At 40.7% G+C, this 26,721-nt stretch overlaps 1 protein-coding gene and 1 long non-coding RNA gene across 8 annotated transcripts in view; one reads left to right on the top strand and one right to left on the bottom strand.

Moving 5' to 3' along the window:
* The window catches only part of LOC308623236, a 133,843-nt gene that overhangs the window by 104,406 nt on the left and 2,716 nt on the right, over window positions 1-26,721 (top strand). Inside the window, exon 8 of the long non-coding RNA XR_014016793.1 lies at window positions 22,378-22,519. This is a non-coding gene — a long non-coding RNA (uncharacterized lncRNA). The remainder of the gene's footprint in view (window positions 1-22,377; window positions 22,520-26,721) is intronic.
* The window catches only part of FKBP5 (FKBP prolyl isomerase 5), a 113,203-nt gene continuing 89,754 nt past the window's right edge, over window positions 3,273-26,721 (bottom strand). For all 7 annotated transcript variants that reach the window (XM_081245336.1, XM_081245335.1, XM_081245331.1 and 4 more), the window contains 5 exons: window positions 24,440-24,530; window positions 21,629-21,712; window positions 15,464-15,649; window positions 6,316-6,555; window positions 3,273-5,580 (listed from right to left, as the gene is read on the bottom strand). In XM_081245336.1, the coding sequence (XP_081101462.1) occupies window positions 5,473-5,580; window positions 6,316-6,555; window positions 15,464-15,649; window positions 21,629-21,712; window positions 24,440-24,530 (709 nt within the window). In that variant the 3' untranslated portion in view covers window positions 3,273-5,472. The remainder of the gene's footprint in view (window positions 5,581-6,315; window positions 6,556-15,463; window positions 15,650-21,628; window positions 21,713-24,439; window positions 24,531-26,721) is intronic.

The raw sequence follows: 26,721 nt of genomic DNA on the forward strand, positions 1-26,721 counted from the left end.
GGTCCTTTAAATTCCCCTGGAAGTCACTTGAGCCAGAGATGGAGGGGCTTAAAATGATGGGGGAGCGGGGGAGATGAGACAGTGGCTTCCTGCCTCTTTGCACTTCAGTAATCAAGCAGCAATCCTACTCAGAGGACAGATGCTTAATATTCAGGGGACAGAGTCCTTTTTGCCCACCCTAGCTCCCACAAGCTGTGCCAGAAAACTTGCAGAGCTGCCTGCCATGTGGCTGGTGGTGGTGGATGGGTAGCTGCTATCGTACTAGCTGAAATTGACTAAAATTGTCTACAATATACCATCCATGCCTGGAAGTTGCAAGGTTTCAACAGACTCCAGAATTCCAAAATAGTTACATCAGACAGATTCTGCCAGTGTAATTGTTGTCTAAGTGGGAGAGAGATTCCTGGTGCTTCCTATTCTTCCATCTCCCCAGAATCCTGCTCCACTTCACATATGATCTGTTGGGCTGATGAACTCTGAGTTAATAGTGGAAATAGATTTAAGATCAGTGTGGCCTGAAGACTACAGATCCATTTTGCAGTTACGTCCCCTGCCCCAAGTCAAGCTGTTGCTGGTTCCCAATACATCAAGGACCAAAATTAGGTTGCTGGCATTGCTAGAAAAACCATGTGGTTCTGGCTTCCACATCTCAAGACAAGTAACAGGAATGAAGGGCCACTGAAATAGAGATGTGAGGCTGCCTTATGAGAAAGAGAGGAAGCCAATTTATTGAGCATCTACTAGGTACTAGTTTGGGCACAGTGTACTAAATGCTGAGATGGTGATGAGTAAAGGAATGCATGAGTTCCTTGATCCCTCAGTAGGGGGTCATATGAGTTTATTATGTTTCGGCTGGTGTCACCTTTAGGAAGACTTTGGTATCTGTAAAAGGCAAGGGTATATATGTGGGTTCACGTTTTTAAACTGAAAAGATCAGAAGTTCTCAGTGTGGAAATGTGGTTGTAAGCAGACATGAAATCAGTTAGAGTAACTAGAATTAGCCATTGCCTCCCCCAGTACTAGTCATTAGCTACTTGTTCTGCCCACCTTATCTCCTCAGTCAGAAGCTTTTAAGGAAATAATTTCTTGCTGTAGGCATTATGATTTGGCTTTAAAGTTATTTTATGAAAGCATATTATCCAAGGTAGACCCAGGCCAGGAATATATTTAATGTCTCAAGAGAGGCTTAGACACTTGGGGGTATTTATAATGTGTCAACTAAGCCAGGTTTGAAATACATCTCCCAGAATTCCTTCCTTGCATAGTTTTAGGTTGGTAAGGACCACATGATCTTTCGTGAGATTCCAAAGGTAGAAACAGTGTAGCAGCCACATTCTTCTTATATCTGGAAATTCAGTGTAGAGGGTTTAAGTGTCTGGCACATAGAATTCAAATAGTAATGACCAGTTTAAGCCTGTGGCTGCAGGACAGCTTTTTCTAGGCACTGTTCTTAGCAACTGGTACCTACCCTACCCTTGTCAATGCCCGGCAGATTACTGAAGATTTCACTACTTGCCCTTGATTATGTTAAAAAGGTCTGGTCCCTCCAAACATGGGTACTGAAGTGTTTGCTGAAAATGAGCAGGCTGCAGAGGAAAACATTTTGCCTTTTCTTGCTCCAACCAGATTCCAAGGTGGTGGGTGGTGAGGATCTAATATCTGGTTTTTCTTTCCTCTAAACACTGAAATTCCTTAACTCAACCCAGAGCATGCTTTAAAAAGCAAAACATCCCTTCCCTTTACATACTGGTAAATTCCCTGCATTTACTCCAAAGTAGACTATGAGGCCTATGGCTCTGTTGCCATTTCAGTTCCACCAAATGCTTGGGGATTTTAAGGAGCTATCAACATCTTATGCCATATGCCAAAAGAATCATGCTTTAGACTAGAAAAAGACCTATTTTGAAATTATAGAAGGGCATCAGGTGACCTGGATGACCGTGGGCTGGCCACTTCACCCTTCTGGGTCCTCCTCATATCCTTGATTCTCCAGGGTCCTCAGGAAATCCCTGCTATATGGACTATGCTCCAGTCATCCCATCTGTAGGTAGAAGTTAGCTCCAACAGGTGCTGTCAGAGGTCTTCTTGGGAGCTACATTCAGTGATGTCCCTTCTTGCAATGTATCATTAAGGTCGCACATGTAGATTATGTATGTTGAGATGAATTATATAAATAGCAGGGTCAAAATTATTGTGCCTTGTCTGTATAATTCCCTATCTCCCAAAGAAATGTCAGACAAGTAGGAGAGAAAAATCTGAAAGGAAGCACTGAGAGTTCCTTTTATGTACACTTTTGTCAGTCATTGCTATTCAAACACGTAAGTAGCCAGTTGATGGAAATATACAGCTAGTTTGGGGAATTGTTTTTAGATTTTGATGAATCAGCTCAAATTAATGCTCTTTGTCACTAATGTTGGTGACAGTCCCTTGGAATACATTCTGATGCACCATGCTAAAAGAGGAGTCGAAGTGATGCCTTAAAGGCCAAATAACTATGGAGAAAACTCTTCACTGATAGTCCTCATGCTTTGGAGCAGGTGCAGGCTGCCTCGAATTACCCGAATCACAAATTTATAGTTAGGAAACTCTCTGCTTATCTTCAAGATCCCTAGCTAATCATTATTTGTTTAGAAAAAAACGTGCAAATAAAGGGACTTATTCTATTACCACATAATTTAGCAGCAAAGGGGGAAGAGTATAATTCAAATCCAAAGATGAAGCAAGGAATTCCAAGGGAATAAAAGGTGGCTGGAGCCTGTGTTAACCTGTCTGTAGGCCTTGGTGGTGCTATTGGGGTCGTAGTGCCCCCAGCCCCGCAGCCCCTGTCTTTTGCACTGTGAATCAGAATTACCAAGCTACCTAAGAGGAAATACATGCTTAACACAGAACATTGCCTGACGTATGCTTACTTATATTTTACATATTTAGTAAAGGGCACAATTAAACTTTTCATTTCCCCAATTGAACCTACCTTACACTCAGTTAAAATGGCAGAATATCCACTGGTTAATGAAAAAACAAAATCTTCTTGTTTTTACAAAGATGCATAATTCCGATGCCTTTAGCCCAATGTTGATCTCAAGTTGTGCATTAGAGCAAGGGGCAGGAGAATATTGTCTCTTGCCAAGTTTCTGAGGTCTCATTTCTACAACTTGTCCCCCACCACAGTTTTTCAACCAAAACCACCTTTCTTGAAGACTATTTGAGCAAAACCAAGAATAATGGGAAATCACATTTGTTTTTCTTAATTTATTTAAGGAACACCAAAAAAGTGCATCTGAATACTTTATTTAAAAAACCAATTTGTTTTTAATTCACCGTAGGCTGCCTCACCACTCCAAATGCAGTCTAAGAGATGGTTCAAAGACATCTGCTGACTTCTAGACAAATTGTTTAAAATTATTGAATTTGATACAAGAATATGTGAAGTTTCTTTCTCTTGAGTGGTGATGGGCGCCTCATAATCATTTGCCCCGAACCACCTGCCCAGCCTTCCCCTCTCTCCTCGCCTGTTCACATGACCCATAACAGACGAGACAGTGGGCTAAGATAGATAGATAGATAATCTAATTTTTGAAACAGTTTTTTGCTTGTTACCTGCAAAAATCTAACTGGACTTTTTAGGATCTGATTTTAACCTTAGCCTCACTGGAGTTGTGCTCTAGTCAACAGAGCTACAAATACTAAACAGTGAAGCGGATAAGCAAAATCAACTTTTGCTTTTATATTCCCTAGGTGAGATTTCTTTAAAAAAGAAATAACTCATAAAAAGACTAATGTGTAAATGAGAAATTAAAAGGATTTTAGTTATCATTAAAGGAGAAACAATTCTATTTGTTCCATGGAGACAAAAACTGATATAAAAGGAAATGACTTTATTTTTAGGTTTTAACATGGGACCTAACCTAACAATAAAAGTGTTTTGTTAAAACCACTATAAAAATAAAAGTTAATCTAAAATACAATTGCCAGTGTTCTTTAGGATTTAAAAAAGTGAGATGTTCCAGGTTGAAGTAAAGGTTTTCTTGGGTTGCCAAATGCATTCCCATGAGTGTTTCTTATTTCTTAGGCTGTGGGACCAGAAAGCCATGCTTAATCTCGCTTACCCGTAAGGACTAAAATTCAACTACATGTACATAGTTAAGACTTGCCCTAATTCAATGCCCAAGTACTGGAGATTTTAGGCTAGATGTACCTGCATGGGAAGCTGTTTTCAACTCTTTTTCACAACTCACACCAGAACAAAGCAGCTATCAGCGCAGGAAAAGAAAGCTACTGTATGTCAAACCTGAAAGGAAAATGCTTAACATAGAAGAGCGATGACTTATTTTTTCAACCCCACAGATTTTTAAAAAAATTAAGCTACTTAGTAAAAAGTCAAAAAAAATTTTTAACATGATAGAGGAGAGTAAATAAACTTCCATAAATCAGTATACATGTGTTTATGAGACAGCAATTTAAAAAAGACAACAAAAAGGCTGCATGGATCCTAGACAGATACGTAAATAAACTCACTCACTCCAGATATTGTTAAGAACAAGCCTGAAATTCTTGATAGCAAGGGTTAGAATGGAAATAAGAAACTGAATGGTAGCAATGCGAGCAGGCAGTACTGGAGTCAACATTCTTTCCTAAAAGGATAGAGGAGGGAAGAAAAAGCACAATTCTGATAGTTCTATTCACATTTCAGCATCTCAGAACTTCATCCAAAACAGGGAAAGGTAATCCAGAAACTCCCTCTGCTCATTAGCGTTGAAGAGTATTTCAGGAATGACAGGGTTCCTCCTCTGGGGGGACAGGCTGGCGGGGCAGAAGCCTGCTCTCACAAGGAGGCTGCTTTACTAAGGAGGGGGTCTGGGAGGCAGCCAAGTCAGCAAGCGAGAGGCCTCTGAGATTCTGGCTTCCAGGTCAGTGATGCTGCTGGGGATCTGAGGGGGAACCCGGCCCCTCTCCTTTGGGTTCTGTTGGTTAAAAATGCAACAGCATGCATTCACAGCACTTCAGTCATTTGAAAAACAAAACCTCCCCCAACTCTCCCCTGCCCAACTGTAGGAAAGAAGAAACTCTTTAAGCATTTATTTCTAGGTTTCTGCAGTGCTATTAAAGTTCAGTCAAATGGAAAACCTAACAGCCAGCCCCCAATTGTTAGGATGATCTCAAGAGACCCTGAACTGGATATTGCAAGTTGACATAAACTGAAATGAGCTGGACTTAAGCTGTTGGCTCAATCTCTCCACACCAACAGTCGCTGCTTTGTTCCACCTGGAGTGGTCCCATTGCCACCCCCTCGATGAGAGCTCTGGGCAGCAGCAGGGTGGTGGTTTTTTGGGAAGCTACTGGTTTTGCCATTTGCTTCCAGAATCACATAGACTATAACAAACTTTACATTAAACACTGTTCAGTCCTGAGTTGGGTGAAAGCCCGTGGAGGAGGGGCCGAGTTCCTTAGGACTCTTCCCTCCTTGGCGTGGTGTCATACATGGCCTTCGGCTTTCTCCTCTTCCATCGACTGACTTGCTGTTTCTTTTTCATTGGTGACCCCTTCTAAAGTCTTCTTGCCCATTGCTTTACTGGCCTCTTCCTGAGGAAGAAGTAAATCAAGAGGATTAGAGGAAAAAAGAAATGAAATGTCCAATTACTTCCTGGCTCCTCCAGACTGTCAGGTCAAACACAAGAGGGCATTACCGTGACTTTATTTAGATCGTGCAGGTGTGTAAGTCACGGCTCTGCTGCCACAGTTAGAGTGAGGGCTTTCACTTTTCTTTCGTTAAAGTGACCGGCTTGCCACAGGGACAGCTGTTTAACAGTCAAGTCCACATGACAAGGGGGTTTGAGCGGACGGTCAGCGCAGGACCAGAATACAACTTTGCTGCAGGGGAGGCTGACTGCTCCTATCCCATTCGCTAGGTTGGCTCCCAAGCCTCAAAGTAAAGGGCATGATGGCGGGGCTTCCCCATCAGAGCCCCTTTCCCAGGAAAATCGAAGTCTCAACAAGCAGGTGTTGTTTGGTTTTTTTAAAAAAAATAATTAAAGCCTTAGTACATTTCTAGGGAATGAATTTCCCTCTTCTCTTGCATGGACATGCCAGGGCCTCACAACTATGTGCCTTTGGGGAACAGAATAGTGGAACAGCTCTACTCTATTTCTGGATCCAAACCAGCCTCAATCAGACCTGAAATCATTTTCCCTATTCTTGTGCCTCTTAGGTTGTCTTCCTGTGCTTGTGTCCTATGCTGAACCTTCTTAGAACAAACGTCAAGGGAGCAAGGTCAGTCAGTTCATGATCTACCTGAAGGCAAGTGGGTTCTGCACATACCTTTGCATCCTGCTCTGCAAACTTCTTGAACATGTTGGCATATATCCTGCGGTCCCGCTCATTGTGCTCCTTAGCCTTTTTCTGGCACATGGAGATCTGCAGTCTCGCGGCCTTATTCTGGGGGTTTACTTCCAGCACTTTCTCAAAGTCGCCCTTGGCTGACTCAAACTCATTCATGAGCAGCTGGGCTTCACCCCTCCTGTACAAGCCCTTCTCATTGGCACTGTCCAGTCCAAGGGCCTAGGGACAGATGGTCTATGTTTTAGAAAGGATGCATATACCTTGTGGGAATTTGGAGAGAAAGGTCTCTGGCCAAGGCAACTGGAAAAGGCATATTGAAAAGATCAGGCTCAAGGTAATTATATACTACTGATCAAAATATCCAAATTAATTTCTATATTTAATGCAATTTCTATAAAGGTTCCAAGGGGACTTGGGAGGAGGACTTTTGAAAAGTTCATATAAAGTCCAGTGGAAGAAGTAAATGACTAAGAATGGCAGAGAAAATTTTGGAAAAACAAAAATAATGAGGGGACTTGACCCACCAGAGAAAAATATATACTATTAAACTATTGAAACTATTAAAACAGTGTTAAGTACTCCACGGACAAACAGGTCAGTGGAAGAGAACAAGGCATTCAGAAACAGATTCATGTGTATGTATACAAAAAGATTTAATAATCACAAAGATGGTAATGTAAATCATGTAGGGAAAGGATTAACTTTGCAATAAATGGGGCCAAGACAGTGACTATCCATGTAGAAAATAAGTTAGATTCTTCCTCGTATCATAAACACACAAATAAATTCTAGACCAACTAGATGCAAAAAACCCCCCATAAAATATAATAGGGTTATTTTTTTTTTTAAAGTAAACCTAGTTGGAGTAGGTGTTTTAAGTACTGAACAGGGTTTTTTAAATTATTGTAGGATGGGGAAGACTTTTCTAAAAAGACAGATTTTACTATGAAATATTAAAACTTTCTTTTCAGAAAAAGATACCATCATCAAAGACAAATAAGTGAGAACAAGGTACCTACTGTCAGACAAAGGGTTAACAGTGATAATGTGAGGCTACCTCAATCAATAGAAAACAAATAATCTGGTGGAAAGATGTGAACAAGCAATTCAAAGAAGAAACACAAATGGCTAACAAGTCATGAAAAGATGTGCAACTTCATTGGTAACCAAGAAATAAAAATGAAAAGAATTTTTTGTTGCCAATACTACTGAGAAAAGAAACCACTGATAATATTCAATAATATATGAAGTATTAAAATTTAAATATATTAAAATAACATCTTTTGAACCAGTATTTCCACTCCTAGGAATTTTATCCTAGAGAAATAATTCCACACATATGCAGAGAAACACTACATAATTTATAATATCAAAAACCTGGAAATCTACCAAAACGGTTTGGTTAAATAAATTATGACAGATGCATACAATTGATACTATATAGACTTTAAAAAGAATGAAGAAGAGTTATATGATGAACTGATAAGATGCAGAAAGATGTCCTTGTTTTATACATCTATACATTCTCATTAAAAAATATACATGTTACTGTGTATGGAAAAACAAAAGGAAGATGTGTGGGAAGTGAATGATTGTGGTCTTGGGAGAGGGTCAATGGAAATTTTATGAATGGACTCAGTTTCTTGTATGTTTCTGTAATGTCTGAATTTTGAATGACTTTATACTACTATAGTAAAGAAGCACAAAGTTTAAAAATGTAATTAATAATAACATTGTTTTCTCAGGCAAAAATTTAGTATAACATGATAGGGAACACATCCACAAAACTCAAAATCTTAAATCTCAAAAATAATCTTACAAAGAAGGTATGAAATAGTTGCGTGTTATTCCTCTTTCCTTTGTCTATCTTTAAGATATATCCAGTTACTAGCTTTTTTTTTTATTTTTTTTTATTTTTTGCTTTATAACAAATTTAATCAGTTATACATATACATATGTTCCCATATCCCCACCCTTTTGCGTCTCCCTCCCACCCTCCCTATCCCACCCCTCCAGGCGGTCACAAAGCACCGAGCTGATCTCCCTGTGCTATGCGGCTGCTTCCCACTAGCTATCTACCTTACGTTTGGTAGTGTATATATGTCCATGCCGCTCTTTCACTTTGTCACAGCTTACCCTTCCCCCTCCCCATATCCCCAAGTCCATTCTCTAGTAGGTCTGTGTCTTTATTCCTGTCTTACCCCTATGTTCTTCATGACATTTTTTTTTCTTAAATTCCATATATATGTGTCAGCATACAGTATTTGTCTTTCTCTTTCTGACTTACTTCACTCTGTATGACAGACTCTAGGTCCATCCACCTCATTACAAATAGCTCAATTTCATTTCTTTTTATGGCTGAGTAATATTCCATTGTATATATGTGCCACATCTTCTTTACCCATTCATCTGATGATGGACACTTAGGTTGTTTCCATCTCCGGACTATTGTAAATAGGGCTGCTATGAACATTTTGGTACATGTCTCTTTTTGAATTATGGTTTTCTCAGGGTATATGCCCAGTAGTGGGATTGCTGGGTCATATGGTAGTTCTATTTTTAGTTTTTTAAGGAACCTCCATACCGTTCTCCATAGTGGCTGTACCAATTCACATTCCCACCAGCAGTGCAAGAGTGTTCCTTTTTTTCCACACCCTCTCCAGCATTTATTGTTTCTAGATTTTTTGATGATGGCCATTCTGACTGGTGTGAGATGGTATCTCATTGTAGTTTTGATTTGCATTTCTCTAATGAGCAAAGATGTTGAGCATCCTTTCATGTGTTTGTTGGCAGTCTGTATATCTTCTGTGGAGAAATGTCTATTTAGGTCTTCTGCCCATTTTTGGATTGGGTTGTTTTTTTGTTATTGAGCTGCATGAGCTGCTTATAAATTTTGGAGATTAATCCTTTGTCAGTTGCTTCATTTACAAATATTTTCTCCCATTCTGAGGGTTGTCTTTTGGTCTTGTTTATGGTTTCCTTTGCTGTGCAAAAGCTTTTAAGTTTCATTAGGTCCCATGTTTTTTTTTTTTTGTCTTTATTTCCATTTCTCTAGGAAGTGGGTCAAAAAGGATCTTGCTGTGATTTATGTCATAGAGTGTTCTGCCTATGTTTTCCTCTAAGAGTTTGATAGTGTTGGGCCTTACATTTAGGTCTTTAATCCATTTTGAGCTTATTTTTGTGTATGGTGTTAGGGAGTGATCTAATCTCATACTTTTACATGTCCCTATCCAGTTTTCCCAGCACCACTTACTGAAGAGACTGTCCTTTCTCCACTGTACATTCCTGCCTCCTTTATCAAAGATAAGGTGACCATATGTCTGTGGGTTTATCTCTGGGCTTTCTATCCTGTTCCATTGATCTATCTTTCTGTTTTTGTGCCAGTACCATACTGTCTTGATTACTGTAGCTTTGTAGTATAGTCTGAAGTCAGGGAGCCTGATTCCTCCAGCTCCATTTTTCATTCTCAAGATTGCTTTGGCTATTCGGGGTCTTTTGTGTTTCCATATAAATTGTGAAATTTTTTGTTCTACTCTGTGAAAAATGCCAGTGGTAGTTTGATAGGGATTGCATTGAATCTGTAGATTGCTTTGGGTAGTAGAGTCATTTTCACAATGTTGATTCTTCCAATCCAGGAGCATGGTATATCTCTCCATCTATTTGTATCATCTTTAATTTCTTTCATCAGTGTCTAATAATTTTCTGCATACAGGTCTTTTGTCTCCTTAGGTAGGTTTATTCCTAGATATTTTATTTTGTTGCAGTGGTGAATGGGAGTGTTTTCTTAATTTCACTTTCAGGTTTTTCATCATTAGTGTACAGGAATGCCAGAGATTTCTGTGCATTCATTTTGTATCCTGCTACTTTACCAAATTCATTGATTAGCTCTAGTAGTTTTCTGGTAGCATCTTTAGGATTCTCTATGTATAGTATCATGTCATCTGTAAACAGTGACAGCTTTACTTCTTCTTTTCCAATTTGGATTCCTTTTATTTCCTTTTCTTCTCTGATTGCTGTGGCTAAAAGTTCCAAAACTATGTTGAATACGAGTGGTGAGAGTGGGCAACCTTGTCTTGTTCCTGATCTTAGTGGAAATGGTTTCAGTTTTTCACTATTGAGGATGATATTGGCTGTGGGTTTGTCATATATGGCCTTTATTATGTTGAGGAAAGTTCCCTCTATGCCTACTTTCTGCAGGGTTTTTATCATAAATGGGTGTTGAATTTTGTCGAAAGCTTTCTCTGCATCTACTGAGATGATCATATGGGTTTTCTCCTTCAATTTGTTAATATGGTGTATCACGTTGATTGATTTGCGTGTATTGGAGAATCCTTGCATTCCTGGAATAAACCCCACTTGATCATGGTGTATGATCCTTTTAATGTGCTGTTGGATTCTGTTTGCTAGTATTTTGATGAGGATTTTTGCATCTATGTTCATCAGTGATATTGGCCTGTAGTTTTCTTTCTTTGTGACATCCTTGTCTGGTTTTGGTATCAAGGTGATGGTGGCCTCGTAGAATGAGTTTGGGAGTGTTCCTCCCTCTGCTATATTTTGGAAGAGTTTGAGAAGGATAGGTGTTAGCTCTTCTCTAAATGCTTGATAGAATTCACCTGTGAAGCCATCTGGTCCTGGGCTTTTGTTTGTTGGAAGATTTTTTATCACAGTTTCAATTTCAGTGCTTGTGATTGGTCTGTTCATATTTTCTGTTTCTTCCTGATTCAGTCTTGGCAGGTTGTGCATTTCTAAGAATTTGTCCATTTCTTCCAGGTTGTCCATTTTATTGGCATAGAGTTGCTTGTAGTAATCTCTCATGACCTTTTGTATTTCTGCAGTGTCAGTTGTTACTTCTCCTTTTTCATTTCTAATTCTATTGATTTGAGCCTTCTCCCTTTTTTTCTTGATGAGTCTGGCTAATGGTTTATCAATTTTGTTTATCTTCTCAAAGAACCAGCTTTTAGTTTTATTGATCTTTGCTCTCGTTTCCTTCATTTCTTTTTCATTTATTTCTGATCTGATTTTTATGATTTCTTTTCTTTTGCTATCTTTGGGGGTTTTTTGTTCTTCTTTCTCTAATTGCTTTAGGTGCAAGGTCAGGTGGTTTACTCGAGATGTTTCCTGTTTCTTAAGGTGGGATTGTATTGCTATAAACTTCCCTCTTAGAACTGCTTTTGCTGCATTCCATAGGTTTTGGGCCATCGTGTCTCCATTGTCATTTGTTACTAGGTATTTTTTTATTTCCTCTTTGATTTCTTCAGTGATCACTTCGTTATTAAGTAGTGTACTGTTTAGCCTCCATGTGTTTGTATTTTTACAGGTCTTTTCCTGTAATTGATATCTAGCCTCATAGCATTGTGGTCGGAAAAGATACTTGATACAATTTCAATTTTCTTAAATTTACCAAGGCTTGATTTGTGACCCAAGATATGATCTATACTGGAGAATGTTCCATGAGCACTTGAGAAAAATGTATATTCTGTTGTTTTTGGATGGAATGTCCTATAAATATCAATTAAGTCCATCTTGTTTAATGTATCATTTAAAGCTTGTGTTTCCTTATTTATTTTCATTTTGGATGATCTGTCCATTGGTGAAAGTGGGGTGTTAAAGTCCCCTACTATGAATGTGTTACTGTCGATTTCCCCTTTTATGGCTGTTAGTATTTGCCTTATGTATTGAGGTGCTCCTATGTTGGGTGCATAAATATTTACAATTGTTATATCTTCTTCTTGGATCGATCCCTTGATCATTATGTAGTGTCCTTCTTTGTCTCTTCTAGTAGTCTTTATTTTAAAGTCTATTTTGTCTGATATGAGAATTGCTACTCCAGCTTTCTTTTGGTTTCCATTTGCATGGAATATCTTTTTCCATCCCCTTACTTTCAGTCTGTATGTGTCTCTAGGTCTGAAGTGGGTCTCTTGTAGACAGCATATATATGGGTCTTGTTTTTGTATCCATTCAGCCAATCTGTGTCTTTTGGTGGGAGCATTTAGTCCATTTACATTTAAGGTAATTATTGATATGTATGTTCCTATTCCCATTTTCTTAATTGTTTTGGGTTCGTTATTGTAGGTCTTTTCCTTCTGTTGTGTTTCTTGCCTAGAGAAGTTCCTTTAGCATTTGTTGTAAAGCTGGTTTGGTGGTGCTGAACTCTCTCAGCTTTTGCTTGTCTGTAAACGTTTTAATTTCTCCATCAAATCTGAATGAGATCCTTGCTGGGTAGAGTAATCTTGGTTGCAGGTTTTTCTCCTTCATCACTTTAATTATGTCCTGCCACTCCCTTCTGGCTTGTAGAGTTTCTGCTGAGAGATCAGCTGTTATCCTGATGGGGATTCCCTTGTGTGTTATTTGTTGTTTTTGCCTTGCTGCTTTTAATATGATTTCTTTGTGTTTAATTTTTGACAGTTTGATTAATATGTGTCTTGGCGTATTTCTCCTCGGATTTATTCTGTATGGGACTCTCTGTGCCTCCTGGACTTGATTAACTATTTCCTTTCCCATATTAGGGAAGTTTTCAACTATAATCTCTTCAAATATTTTCTCAGTCCCTTTTTCTCTTCTTCTTCTGGAACCCCTATAATTCGAATGTTGGTGCGTTTAATGTTGTCCCAGAAGTCTCTGAGACTGTCCTCTGTTCTTTTCATTCTTTTTTATTTTGCTCTGCAGCAGTTATTTCCACTATTTTATCTTCCACCTCACTTATCCGTTCTTCTGCCTCAGTTATTCTGCTATTGATCCCATCTAGAGTATTTTTTATTTCATTTATTGTGTTTTTAATCGATGCTTGATTCATCTTTAGTTCTTCTAGGCCCTTGTTAACTGTTTCTTGCATTTTGTCTATTCTATTTCCAAGATTTTGGATCTGGGAAATAGAATCTTGGATCATCTTTACCATCATTATTCTGAATTCTTTTTCAGGTAGACTGCCTATTACCTCTTCATTTGTTAGATCTGGTGGGTTTTTATCTTGCTCCTTCTCCTGCTGTGTGTTTTTCTGTCTTCTCATTTTGCTTATCTTACTGTGTTTGGGGTCTCCTTTTTGCAGGCTGCAGGTTCGTAGTTCCCGTTGTTTTTGGTGTCTGTCCCCAGTGGCTAAGGTTGATTTAGTGGGTTGTGTAGGCTTCCTGGTGGAGGGGACTAGTGCCTGTGTTCTGGTGGGTGAGGCTGGATCTTGTCTTTCTGGTGGGCAGGTCCACGTCTGGTGGTGTGTTTTGGGGTGTCTGCGGACTTTTTATGATTTTAGGCCACCTCTGTGCTAATGGGTGGCGTTGTGTTCCTGTCTTGCTAGTTGTTTGGCATAGGGTGCCCAGCACTGTAGCTTGCTGGTCGTTGAGTGAAGCTGGGTGCTGGTGTTGAGATGGAGATCTCTGGAAGATTTTCGCCATTTGATATTATGTGGAGCTGTGAGGTCTCTTGTGGACCAGTGTCCTGAAGTTAGCTCTGCCACCTCAGAGGCACAGCACTGACTCCTGGCTCCTCCATTTGGGATGATTTGTTGTCCATTCATGTATTCCACAGATGCAGGGTACATCAAGTTGATTGTGGAGCTTTAATCAGCTGCTTCTGAGGCTGCTGGGAGAGGTTTCCCTTTCTCTTCTTTGTTCTCACAGCTCCTGGGTCTCAGCTTTGGATTTGGCCCCGCCTCTGCGTGTAGGTCGCCGGTGGGCGTCTGTTCTTTGCTCAGACAGGACAGGGTTAAAGGAGCAGCCTCTTCGGCGACTCTGGCTCACTCAGGCCGGGCGGGAGGGAGGGGCACGGAGTGCGGGGCAAGCCTGCAGCGGCAGAGGTCGGCATGACGCTGCACCAGCCCGAGGCGCGCCGTGCGTTCTCCCAGGGAAGCCGCCCCTGGATCCCGGGACCCCGGCAGTGGCGGGCTGCACAGGCTCCCGGAAGGGCGGTGTGGACAGTGACCTGCGCTCGTACACAGGCTTCTTGGCGGCAGCAGCAGCAGCCCAAGCGTCCCACGCCCGTCACTGGGCTCCGCGCTTTCAGTCGTGACTCGCGCCCGTCTGTGGAGCCCCTTTAAGCAGCGCTCTTAATCCCCTCTCCTCGCGCACCAGGAAACCAAGAGGGAAGAAAAAGTCTCTTGCCTCTTCGGCAGCTCCAGAATTTTCCCGGACTCCCTGCCGGCTAGCTGTGGCTCATTAGCCCCCTTCCGGCTGAGTTCTCACCGCCAGCCCCAGTCCTCTCCCCGCGCTCCGACCGAAGCCCGAGCCTCAGCTTCCAGCGCCGCCGGGGCGAGCAGACAAGCCTCTCTCGGGCCGGTGAGCGCCGCCCGGCACCGACCCTCCGCGCGGGAATCTCTCCGCTCCGCCCTACCCAGGTATGTGGGGAGTTTCTTGCCTTTTGAGAGGTCTGGGGTCTTCTGCCATTGTTCAGTAGGTGTTCTGTAGGAGTTGTTCCACGTGTAGCTGTATTTCTGGTGTATCCGTGGGGAGGACGGTGATCTCCGCGTCTTACTCTTCCGCCATCTTACCTGGAAGTCTCTGCAGTTACTAGCTTTTACCCACAGTATAATATACACTGTTCACTCTGAGACCAAATACCTAACACAATAGCATCAGCTAGTGTAGAAAAGAACAGAATCGTACACATGATACTGTTACTGGTCTTTTAGTACTTAGGTGCTGCTTAACATGTTAACGATAGAGATGTAATAAGGGATGCTGATGCTTTGTGGGTCTTGCAAATTATTTATGTATATTCCTAGTCAGTGAATAAATATGATTATAATAAAAAGTGACTTGTATATATCCCTGCATGAGCAGCCACAGTCTGTTCTTAAAATCCTAAAAGGCTTCAGTTAAATGTTCTTATTAAATTGTGTAATCTGGTACCAAATACCATCGACTTAAGGTCATGGATAAAAATTGCTTAATTTTATCAAAACTTTTACTCATAATGTATTATTATAAATAGTCTAGGCATTAGGAAAGTATGACTGTAGTAAAAAAAAAAAACTTTCTGAATTTCCCAATTCTTACTGAGAAACAAATAATCCCAAACAAAACAAAGCAAAATGAAAAATCCAAAGCTTGGCTGAGAGGAAGCAGAAGAGGACTGAGTACGAGGATGGAGAAAAAAGATCCGGACTATCTAACATTCATTCCACACGAAGACATTTTACCTTGTCACAGCATTCCACGGCTTTGGTGTATTCTCTAAGCTTCAGGTAGCACATGGCCAGGTTCAGGAAGGCAGCGAGTAGAAATGATTCAGAAGCTTTCGATTCCTTTTCTGATAAGCCATATTCCATCTCTAACCAGGACACTATCTTCCCATACTGAATCACCGCCTGCATGTACTTGCCTCCCTAACAGAGAAAAGCCAGTAATTACTTGCTGTACAGGCTCTGGAGCAGGTACAAAGGAAGTGTAAGCTCAGCCCTCCCTGAGAAAAGCAAATCTGCAAAAGGAGACAACCACCTCGTACCAACCAAGGTATCTGATCATTTCCTTCTGTTCTCAGGAGGTGGCTCTCCAGGCAGCTTTCCCCCTTCCTTCTCAAGTTCCAGTGACCTCTGAGCTGGTGCAGGGCCAGGCACCGTAATGCTCTTGTCCAGCATTTACCATCTCACCCTTTTCAGAGGGGGCAGTTCTTTCAGCAGGTGGGCATCAAGGCTTTTGGGTTACATTCTTTGGTGCTAAAATTTACCAAACTTTCAAAGGGCTGGTGAGTAGCTGTAGACTATGTCACTAGTTTACTTGAAGGGAAGTTACTTTTCCCTTTTCTCCTCCTGACGATCAGCACTGCACAGCACACACTATATTTTGGCAAGTGCTAGTCCCAAACCCAGCAAATCTTATTTAAACCAGGGGTTGGCAAACGTTTCCTGTAAAGGGGCAGATAATATTTTAGGCTTTGCAGACAAAACAGTCTCTGTTGCAACTCTGTCCTTGGTAGTACAAAAGCAGCTACAGACAATATATAAATAAAGGGGCATGGCTGCATCCCAGTAGACCCTTATCTACAAAAACAGGCTGTGGTCTGCTAACCTCTGATCTATAGACAATGGGAATATACATAGTTGAAGAGCAGCCATCCAACATAAATAACTATAAAACATAAATCACACAGGTGTTAGTCACCTAACTACATGAGAAAGCTCTTTCTCTTAACCATATTTTTGCTCTCTTACCCGATTAGAATTCTAAAAATTGTGAATAAAAATTGTGTAATTAACTCACATAAATTATATCTGGTCTATACAAGAAATAATGGGCTGAAACAATGTGTTTGCTGCCATTTTAGGATGAATGAGAGGAGTGATAGCTGGTAAGTACACAAATAAGATGGGGGTACAGGTGAGGAGTCTCCTCTGCAGGAGGTGACCATAAGCTCGAAAACATGACACATCCCACCAGATGGAAGAATTGCAGCCAGACCCCTTAGGACATTAAATTCAATGTATGACCAATGAACAGTGTTAAGATCATGTCACTAGGATTTACCATAGTCAAAGCAGGACATACACATCCGTGTAGAGTTATGTCTCCCCATGCACTCCAAATGTCACCCAATGACTAAGAGAAAAATCAGAGCAAGTCTACAAGAATGTTACCGTTATAAAGGAATTCAGGTGGTTGGCATAAAAATGAGCTCCATCTGTAGAAAGGAAGCCCCGATGTCGATTTTTGGTGATAAGGATGGGGTAGACCAGTTCCAAGGAGAGGGCCTGGGTCTGAAAGTACAGATCTTCCTCAGCTTACAATGGGGTTACCTCCCAACACACCCCGGGTGAGCTGAAATGCATTTACTATCCCTCACCTACTAAACAGTATAACTTAGCCTGGCCTACCTTAAGTGTGATCAGAACACTGGCATTAGCCTACAGTTGGGCAAAATCATCTAACAAAAAGCCTGTTTTATAATAAAGTGTTGAATATCTCATGTAATTTACTGAATACTGTCCTGAAAGTGAAAAACAGAATGGTTGTGTGGGTCCAGAATGGCTGTATCGGTTATTTGCCTCCGTTATTGCAGGGCCAGGAGCTGTGTTCACTACCACTGATTACATCGCCAGCCCAGGAAAAGTCAAACCCCAAATTCAAAGTGTGGTTTCTACTGAATGTGTATAGCTTTCGCACCACCGTAAGTCAGGCGTTGTCTGTACTTATAGTTTGTCTTAGCCTTAGGCCCACTACTCAAGATTAAAGTCCTCACCAGTTTCAGGGTTGGGCATTTTCTGTCATTGTCTTTTCTCTTACTGGATTGTGAGCTCTTTGGGACAGGAAGCATGTCCTATCCCTTTTGGAATATCCAGGGTTTAACATAAGGAGGCCCTTAATGAAGGTGTGCTAAGTAAACATTAAGGTCAAAGGAATATAACTATGGAATCAAAAGTTTTTCAATCATTGGGAGCAAAATGGAGGCGTAGGTGAAAATAAGAGGTGTCACTTCATTTAGATTAGGTGAGGACAGGCATCTTCCCTGTTACGCCAAGTTTCTTCTTCCTCTCTCTCCTCCTCCATCTTTAGTGCTCCAATTACCTTTCTGACTATTTAATATATTGTCATAGAGAAAGAAAAGAAGAGTCAGGGAGGACAAAGATCCAGATCCTATCACTTCAGTAGGTTCTGACTATCAGAATGGTAAAGGCTATGGTTTCTAAAAAAAAACCCAAAGTATTAGACTTCGTAATATATAAATGTTCCTTACCTTTACAGGGCATTTTAATTTTTTGATAGCCTTTTCTTATATAGTATATATAATTTTACTTATATCTATCTCAACTTCTAATGAACAAAGACCTCTGTGTTATTTCTGCTTCTGATGTACTAAAACAGGAGTTCTCAACTAGGGTGATTTTGCCCCCAAGGGACATCTGGCAATGTTTAGAGATGTTTTTTGTTGTCACAACTGGAGAATATGTGTGTACTACTGGCATCTAGTGGGTAGGGGCCAGGGATGCTGCTAAATGCACAGAACAGCCTCCTGCCAAACAGAACTTACACAGCCCCAAATGTCGATTGTGCTGAGGTTGAGAAATCCTGCTCTAAAAGAGTGAAGGAACAAGAAAGAGGGGCAGGTTTTTAGTTTTTTTAACCTAAAATCCTAGAGTCATAGACGACTTGTTTCTAAATCATAGCACTGGTTTCCTGGTTCAGTAATGGTGGTCAAAACATAGCAAAGCCTGGTTTGTCTGCAAAGGGTTCCATGGTTGAAGGACGATCCTTAACTAGCTTGCTTTAGAAATGCTTTTTTCCCCAAGGAGCACAAGGGGGCGCAAGAACCTCTTGGTTAGAAAGTGTCCTCAGCCTTACCACTCTGCCTCCAAGTCAGAAAAGAGAAACACGTGTGATAGTTAATGCTCTTGTCCCGCAGAATGCTGTCAGCTATGAGGGCAAAAATCATGTCTGTTTAACTGACTTGCACAATGCCTGGCATAACGTCACGTTGTTAAACGTGCTTAATAATTATTTTCAGAGCCAAATGAAGAGAGTCCTCTCCTACCTTTCTTCTCTTTTGCGTTCAGAGGTTGATAGGAGTTTACACTCTAAACGCCAAAATCACTCCCATTTAAAGGCTTATTACAATTCTACCCTACTACGGGGAGAGACTTACCCACTTACGTGTAAACCAAACCGACAGGTCAATGAAAATGGAGCTCCAACGTGTGGGTGGCATGCAATGTACCCCATCTCTGCTCTGGCCCGCACACCCAGGCTCTGCGCTGTGCACAGGGCGCCAAGTCAAACACCCTGGAAACTCGAGGGCCGGGAAGGCAGCACGGCAGATTGAAACCTGCCCTGACATTTGAAAAGGGAATGTGTATAGGAACCCACCTACCAACCATTTCTGAAGTCTTACAGGTAAAACTAGGATCACTGCTGGGATCTTTTACCTAAAATTATTGAAGGTGCCTCCAGGGAAGTTCTGAGTAGTACAAAATGTTCAGAGACATTCTGGGGGAAAGGTCTTAGGTCAGTGGTTTTGAACCTTTCATTAATTTTCCCCCAATAAACTAATGTTTTGAAAGATTTTGTCTATCAAATTGCATGTTAAAAATAATATGTTCCATATGTGTGACTGCTGATCCAGATTTTATCCAAAGATCTGTAATTTTAAGAGGGTTCATAATATTATGAAATACACAAATCACTGTTGCAGTTATGATGCTAAGAAGCAACAAAGTTTAGTAACTGTACAGACAATTTAGCACTGCTTTCTGTTGCTGATTGTAAATTCTGGCCATCTCTCTGTATATATTTAGGACACAGCTATATGACACGTGGCTTCGCAACATTATTTGAGTCATCAGCAACCAATTAGAGCTTCTGAATAGCCAAGCTGTTTTATTACACTGAGTTAATTCTAGTCAAATGCCAAAAGTCGCAACCCCCCTACCAAATGTTAATATTCTTTTCAGAGGTTTTGGGAAATATAAAAAATACACTTAAAGACTTTTATGGACTCCAAGTAGATAGGAAAACATAGTTCAGGACCTATGGTCTTAAGTAATTTTACAGAAAATTTTCTTTTTGTTCTAGTGTATTAGGTATTTGGGTCTACAGATAACTCATCTTGGAATCTACCTGAATAGTTACAGAGGTATCCAATACCTCAATTAGAATTTAAAAAAATCAAAATTGTTCTTGAGACTTCAGAAACGCACCGAATTTTAGGGCTGGAAGGAAACTTGGGTATCTTCTAATTTAACTCCCTCACTTTGCACATGAAAAAATAATCTCTTTGGACCATAAATGACTTTAAATCATTTGGAGCCATAAAGCCCAGTTTCCCCAATTCAGAGGTCATTCTGCCATATCCTAATGCTTTCTGGTGATCCATACATTATTTTAATATATGTAATAGTTATAAATAAATATAAATAATTATATATTAGCTACACCCACAGTAAGAAATGTTTTAAATTATGACCTAGTACGCACTCACACACAACTGAACAAAGTTTTGTGAAACGAAGTGTATCCTTACTACATAAGGCAATACACTTCCACTAAACTGATTTCATGACTCAATAATGGGGCTCCTCTCAAAGTTTAGAAAATAATAATCATACCTGTTGCCCTCTGGCTGTGTAATTCTATGTTGGTTATACAGTCTTACATAATTCTCTAGTTGTTTCATGTGGGTTAATATTGCCTCCCCTCCCTCCAGACAAGGCTGTCAACTCAAGGACATGTCTTACAGCAGGTTCTCCATGAAGACTTGTTGAAGTACACTGATGTATCACTGCTTTATAGACTGCTGAAAACATCATCTAATTGTTTTTTTTTTTCCCTCCTGGATCACAGCAGCAAGGAAAAAAAAGAAACCTTGACAAAACTCCCATTCTTTCTCTCATTCTCTTCTGCGCTAAGCCCTTTCTGCTTGATGTGGAGAAGGTATAATATTTGGCAATGGGGAAGCAATGGATAGTACGTTCTGATTAGAATTGGACAAAGCGCTGTTGTTGTTGTTTTTTTTTTTTTTGCAGTACGCGGGCCTCTCACTGTTGTAGCTTCTCCCGTTGTGGAGCGCAGGCTCCGGACGTGCAGGCTCAGCAGCCATGGATCACGGGCCCAGCCGCTCCGCGGCATGTGGGATCTTCCCGGACTGGGGCACGAACCCGTGTCCCCTGCATTGGCAGGCAGACTCTTAACCACTGTGCCACCAAGGAAGCCCCTGTTTCTTTTTTTATTGTATCTGGGGGTCTAAAATCTAAGTGAGGAAACAACACATTCCTAGATTACAAGAAAGTGTTTTCAAGAATCAATAAATGACAAATATTGTTCAGGAATTTCTGCTTTTTTCTCACAAAAGCAAGTGTGGCAGGGATCATCTTGGACATTAGAAGAAATTTATATTCTCCTCCTGCCAGTTCCTTTTGAAATCTGTGCATGATCTTTCCTTTTATCATGTACCTAAGTGACTTCCCCAAGACAGTGGAAAGGAAAATGATATGAAACTTAGCCCTTTGAATTCTACTAACAATTATTCCATTCATTCTTTGTTTCGTCCCACAAACACTTGTTGAGTGACCACTATGTACCAATCAAGATGCTTTAGGTCTTGAGTGATACATGGTGGGTGGGCAAGCCAGACCTGGTCTGACTTTGCAGAGGCTTACAATCTAGAGTAGAATGTGTACAAGAAGCTTTTGTATTCTTTTTGTCACATAATTCATTCTGTCTCACCATTTCTTATACTGAAAATGATAGACTTGTAAAAATTCAGGCTTATTCTTATCCAGAAGGGTATAGAATTCAGAATAGGGAATATCAGCACAATTAACTGATACTTGAATAAATTCTTTGAGATAGAAAGGATTGTACAAAGACTCACATACCTTGAAGTACACAGTTCCCTTCTCTTTGACAATGGCAGCCTGCTCCAATTTTTCTTTGGTATCCATCTCCCAGGATTCTTTGGCCTGTTGTATAAATGTGTGACAATGGTTAGATGAACAGAGAAGGAAAAAGCATCAGCTGATGTCCATAAGAAGAAACAATAGCTACTCCTAGAGGATACCCACACCCCCAAAACACACTGGCTTTTAAAACTGTGTGCCCTTGCCAATGCACTGCTAGGCTAGAACTCACTTTCCATGAGGACAAAGCTGTAGCTTGATCCATGCTGCTCAAGAGGGAGGTGCAGGCAGTAATACCGTAAGGAAGATGAACTGTTGAGCATCGTTAAAGAATGCACCTTTAGAATTATGAGGTGAGGCCACACAATGGAAGCTGGGGCCCCTTATCTCCCTCCTGCAAACTCTGCCCCTAAACCACTATTATAATTTAGGCAAGTTTCTCTCAAGCCTCGGTTTTTCAACTCTAAAATGGTAACACTATTGTAGTCGAGTCACAGTTGTATATTCATACACACTTTAAAAATTCCAGGTCATGTAGTTGTCTCTCCACTCTGAAACAACCAGACATAATAAAGCCTCCAAACTGTAGCAACTTGCAGATGCGTACTTGGGGAATTTCAAGGAAAACATAATTGAGAGGATAGAGGTGATGCCAAGATGTAAACAAATGCTTTCATGATCACCTGCTAACTTATACTGTGTGTATCATTACTCCTCCCCCATTATAGATACGAATCCAGGGACAACTGCACTTTCATTATGAACAGCTGGATCATAAAGAGTCAATAGAACAATCTGGAGTCCTTTAGGGAAGATGACAATGGCTGTGTCAGTGCTATTTACTGCATAAGAATTATGAAGCTTAAGTGGGTAAATATGAAATTCTCTATTCAAAAGACAGTGGTATACATATCCCCTCCTTTTTAAAGTGAATAATGAGAGTTACGAGTCTTCCTGGCAACCCTATGTTGATTCTTAACAATTTAACTTTATTATTTAAAAATCTAATAACAAGCGTTCTGCATTTTTTATATTGGGTTCAGTCTTTATTGATTATAAATCTATTCTTAGTATTACAAAACAGAAAATGAATTCATGTTGCCTCCATCACTGCCACACACTGTCACATGGTTTCAAATATAATCTCATAGCACTGTGGTCAGAAAAGATGCTCGATATGATTTCAGTTTTCTTAAATTTGCTGAGGCTTGCTTTGTGACCCAGCATGTGATCTATCCTGGAGAATGTTCCATGTGCACTTTTGAAAAGAATGTGTATTCTGCTGCTTTTGGATGGATTGCTCTATAAGTATCAATTAAGTCCATCTGGTCTACAGTGTCATTTAAGGCATGTGTTGCCTTACTGATTTTCTGTCTGGATGATCAGTCCATTGATCTAAGTGGGTGTTAAAATCCCCCACTATTATTGTGTTACTGTCAATTTCTCCTTTTATGTCTGTTAACATCTGCCTTATATATTGAGGTGCTCCTATGCTGGATGCATATATATTTGCAATTCTTGTATCTTCTTCTTGGATTGATCACGTGGTTTCAAATACACCTAGCAGTGCAGCCTGGCCTATGCCCTTGCAGCCGTGACTGAGCACAGGCTTGCTGTGGTGTACTACCGTGAGGAGGCTCCTGAGTGTACAAGGTCCACTGGGCTGTGATGGGAAGGGGTGGGGGTTACTTTACTGCTAAAAATTATTTTCTCCCTCTTTAAAAATAAAAACCACTTTGTGCTGTGAAGACAGCTTTGGAGGATCAGTACTGAGCTAGCAGGACTTCAGAAGACGTTACCTGACAACAAGCAATGGTTGTGACAAGAGCATATGTTTGTTTTGGGGAAGGTGTTATGATTAGGAACATCACTGTTCGGGGAGGATCCCAAAGTTAGAGGCCTACAGGACAATGATTTCCTTTCTGAGTCTAATAACATAAAAACAGTCACGTTTCCAGTCCAAAGCTTGAAGTATGGAACATGGAGGTAGCACTGTGGGGATGAAAAAGGTCTACAAGATGCAGTTCCTGAGGTTCTCGGGGAAGGGCTGGGCTCTGGCGGTGCAGAGGATGTAGCTGGATGGGACAGCATACCTAGCTCAGGCATATGCTCTGCGTTTGTCCAGGGAAGCTGCTGCTGGGAGCCTCCAGAGGCGGGTTTGAGATGGAAATACACTCAAGGAGGCGTGCCATTTCTGGAACCTGAGGCAAACGCTCTCTTTTTTTCTACTTGGACAGGTACAAAAAGAAAAAGTCTAGGGTTAGCAGGTTTGTTCCTTGTGTTCCTTGCCATAGAGCTTGGTGGCCCATGAAGCCCTTGCATTTTGGATGATAACTTGGAGCCACAGTGAAGGCCTCTTCACAACTCCTGTGAAGGGTATGATCTGTCCAGCCCTGGAAAACTGCACCCCACTCCCCCAAGGAGCTGCTTGGCAAGAACATGAACCTTTTTGTCTTCAACCCAGGAAAAAAAGTACAAAAAGAACAAGTCTAGGAACAAATAAGGGAACAAGTCTTGGCTTCTACCCAAAAAAGTTAATAAAAAAAAAGGCTGACACATAGGAACAAAATAAGAACACTGAGCTCCTTGGTTGTGTATCAGCTGTGCTGTATCAGTTGTCCTGTGCTCTAGTAGCAGCGTCAGAGACAGGAGACAAACTTGGTCATGAAAAGCACAATATACAAACAAATACCATCTATCTATACCACCTGGTAATATAAGATACTAATTTACAAGAAGTGGATGGAGAAGAAATCTGTCATGATTTCAGAGAAGTTGGTATTTTCTCACCTTTTCGAAGCTCTTAAGTGTAACTTCATATATAAGCTCAGCATTAGGTTCAATGCCAAATTTAGGCTTCCCTGCCTCTCCAAAACCATATCTGAAATGGAGAGTAAAAAAATAAAACTTTAAAGAATTGGTGTATTTCCAGGCACCCCCTTCAGTATTTTGAGGCATCACATCAGCATAGAGCTATCATTTGCAAACTACACACATCAAAGGCCCTGAAGACAAACCAGATGTTGATCAGAAGATATAGTGCCAAGTATCACTGCTGTAGTTTTTTTAAGAAACCAGGCTACAGTTAGTTTTCTTCTTCATATTCATATGTAATGCAACACCTGCACTCCTTGGGACAGCTTGCTTAATGTGATTTTAAATGTCACTGTCTCTTTTTCTGCTTGATTTTATATCTAGTTCTTTCTGTAAAACAGCCATTATTTGACTATAAGGGCTTTCCCTGAAGCTTTATCAGGACTCAGAGAAGACAGGAACTATAATCATTACAGTGCTGTTTGGGAGAGGTATGTTTTAATAAGCTTTTAACTTTAAAGTGCTGTCCCCTTCCAAAAGTACCACTTCCAGTCAGATAAATGGGGGAAAGGTGCACACATCAGGAAGGATATACGTCCTCATAGTGTTTCTTCAAGACTTTCAGAAACCATACCAGAAAACAAATGTATACTCAAAAAGAACAGCCCCAGCAAACTCTAATACCTCATCAAGAGAAATACTCTGTACTGTATTCTCATAGCTCTCTGGCTATAATACTGTAAAACACTACACTTTTTAGCCAAAACTTACTGAATAAAATTACGGGGATATATAAATTTGTTTTTGGGGATCATTTAAAATTTTAACACATCCAAGGCATTCTAAGGAGCACACATCTACTAGAATGGAAATTCTGATGGAGCTTTGTCTGTCTGGTTCAGTGGTTTCCCAGCATGCAGTACAATGCCCAGCATATTAGGAAAACGTTCACCGGAATATATTCTGCTCCATCTGTTTCAAGCAAACTACTCTTTAATATATGGAATGGCACTGCAAAAATCTTAGTAAACTCAAACCCTCAGGCTATGGTTTGAAACCAGGCCAAAGCCAAGTTGATGTATTAATACCTTCAGTTTTCTCTGGGGCAAAAGGACTAGAGTGGGAACACTCATCTCTTGCTATTTGTACCACTTCTTTACTCCCTGCCTGAATTTTTCAGGAAGAAAATGCTTACTCATTTACCTCCCCTGTTACACAAGAAAATGGAAGCTGGAGCCAGAGAGAGGCACAGAGATGGAGTGAGAGCTGGTAGGAATGGGGTGTGGTAGTTTTAATAGCAGGGCAAAGGGTATCTTCAGCAAAGAAATAAAAGAGGACATAATTACCAGTGGCCAACTGTAGGAAGTGGTGACTAGTTTTCTACTTTGAGCTCTTAGACCGATATATCTGCTATTTTGTCTCTGCCATCTGGTAAATAAAAGAACATTCCTTAACTGATGGGAATCAGGTAGGCAGGTGAGTCCTCACTGAGCATGTGTTTACTGACAGCATGTTCTATTTGGAGCCCTGTGCTAAACAGGTACAAACCCAACAGATGCTCTGGCACTTGCCTTAGACCAGTGACTCTCAAAAGGGGTTAATCCCCTATCCCTATCAGGGACATCTAGCAATGTCTAGAGATTTGGGGTTTGTCACAACTAGGATGCTTCTGACTTCTGGTGGGTAGAGGTCAGGGACACTACCAAACATCTTAACAATGCACAGGACAGCTCCCCGAGCCAAGAAATATCCAGCCCCAAATGTCAATAGTGCCGAGGACGAGAAGAGCTGCCTTACAACGCTTAAAAATAGGAGTTCCGTGGCTGGGGGCGAGGAGGGTGAGGGTTTGGGTCGAGGGCAGGCACCAAATTGTTCTGGTTATCATCAACGGGATTAAAGAATACTAAGGAAGGATATGATTTCTACAGTCTTTCCTGGGTTCAAATGAAGAAACTCTGTGAAGACACATGTGGAACACATAATCCTGGGGAGGCATAAGCTCATACCGAACTGTTTTGTGAGCATTTAACCTGACTTCCTATTTTACAGAAAGTTGTCTGATTTATGCTGGATTAGGCTGGGCGAGGAGGGACCCAGGGCACACAAATTCATCTGACTGAAAGACAGAATGCCACAAGAGGAATTCTAGGCTTAACCAAAAGACAAGCTGGATTACACTAACAGAAGGAATCCAGTATCAATGTTCTTAAACTGACAGGTGCCTGCAGAGAGCAGAGATACAAATAAATGACTGCTAA

Source organism: Mesoplodon bidens, assembly GCF_964165515.1.
Source record: "Mesoplodon bidens genome assembly, chromosome: 10".
NCBI lineage: Eukaryota > Metazoa > Chordata > Mammalia > Artiodactyla > Ziphiidae > Mesoplodon > Mesoplodon bidens.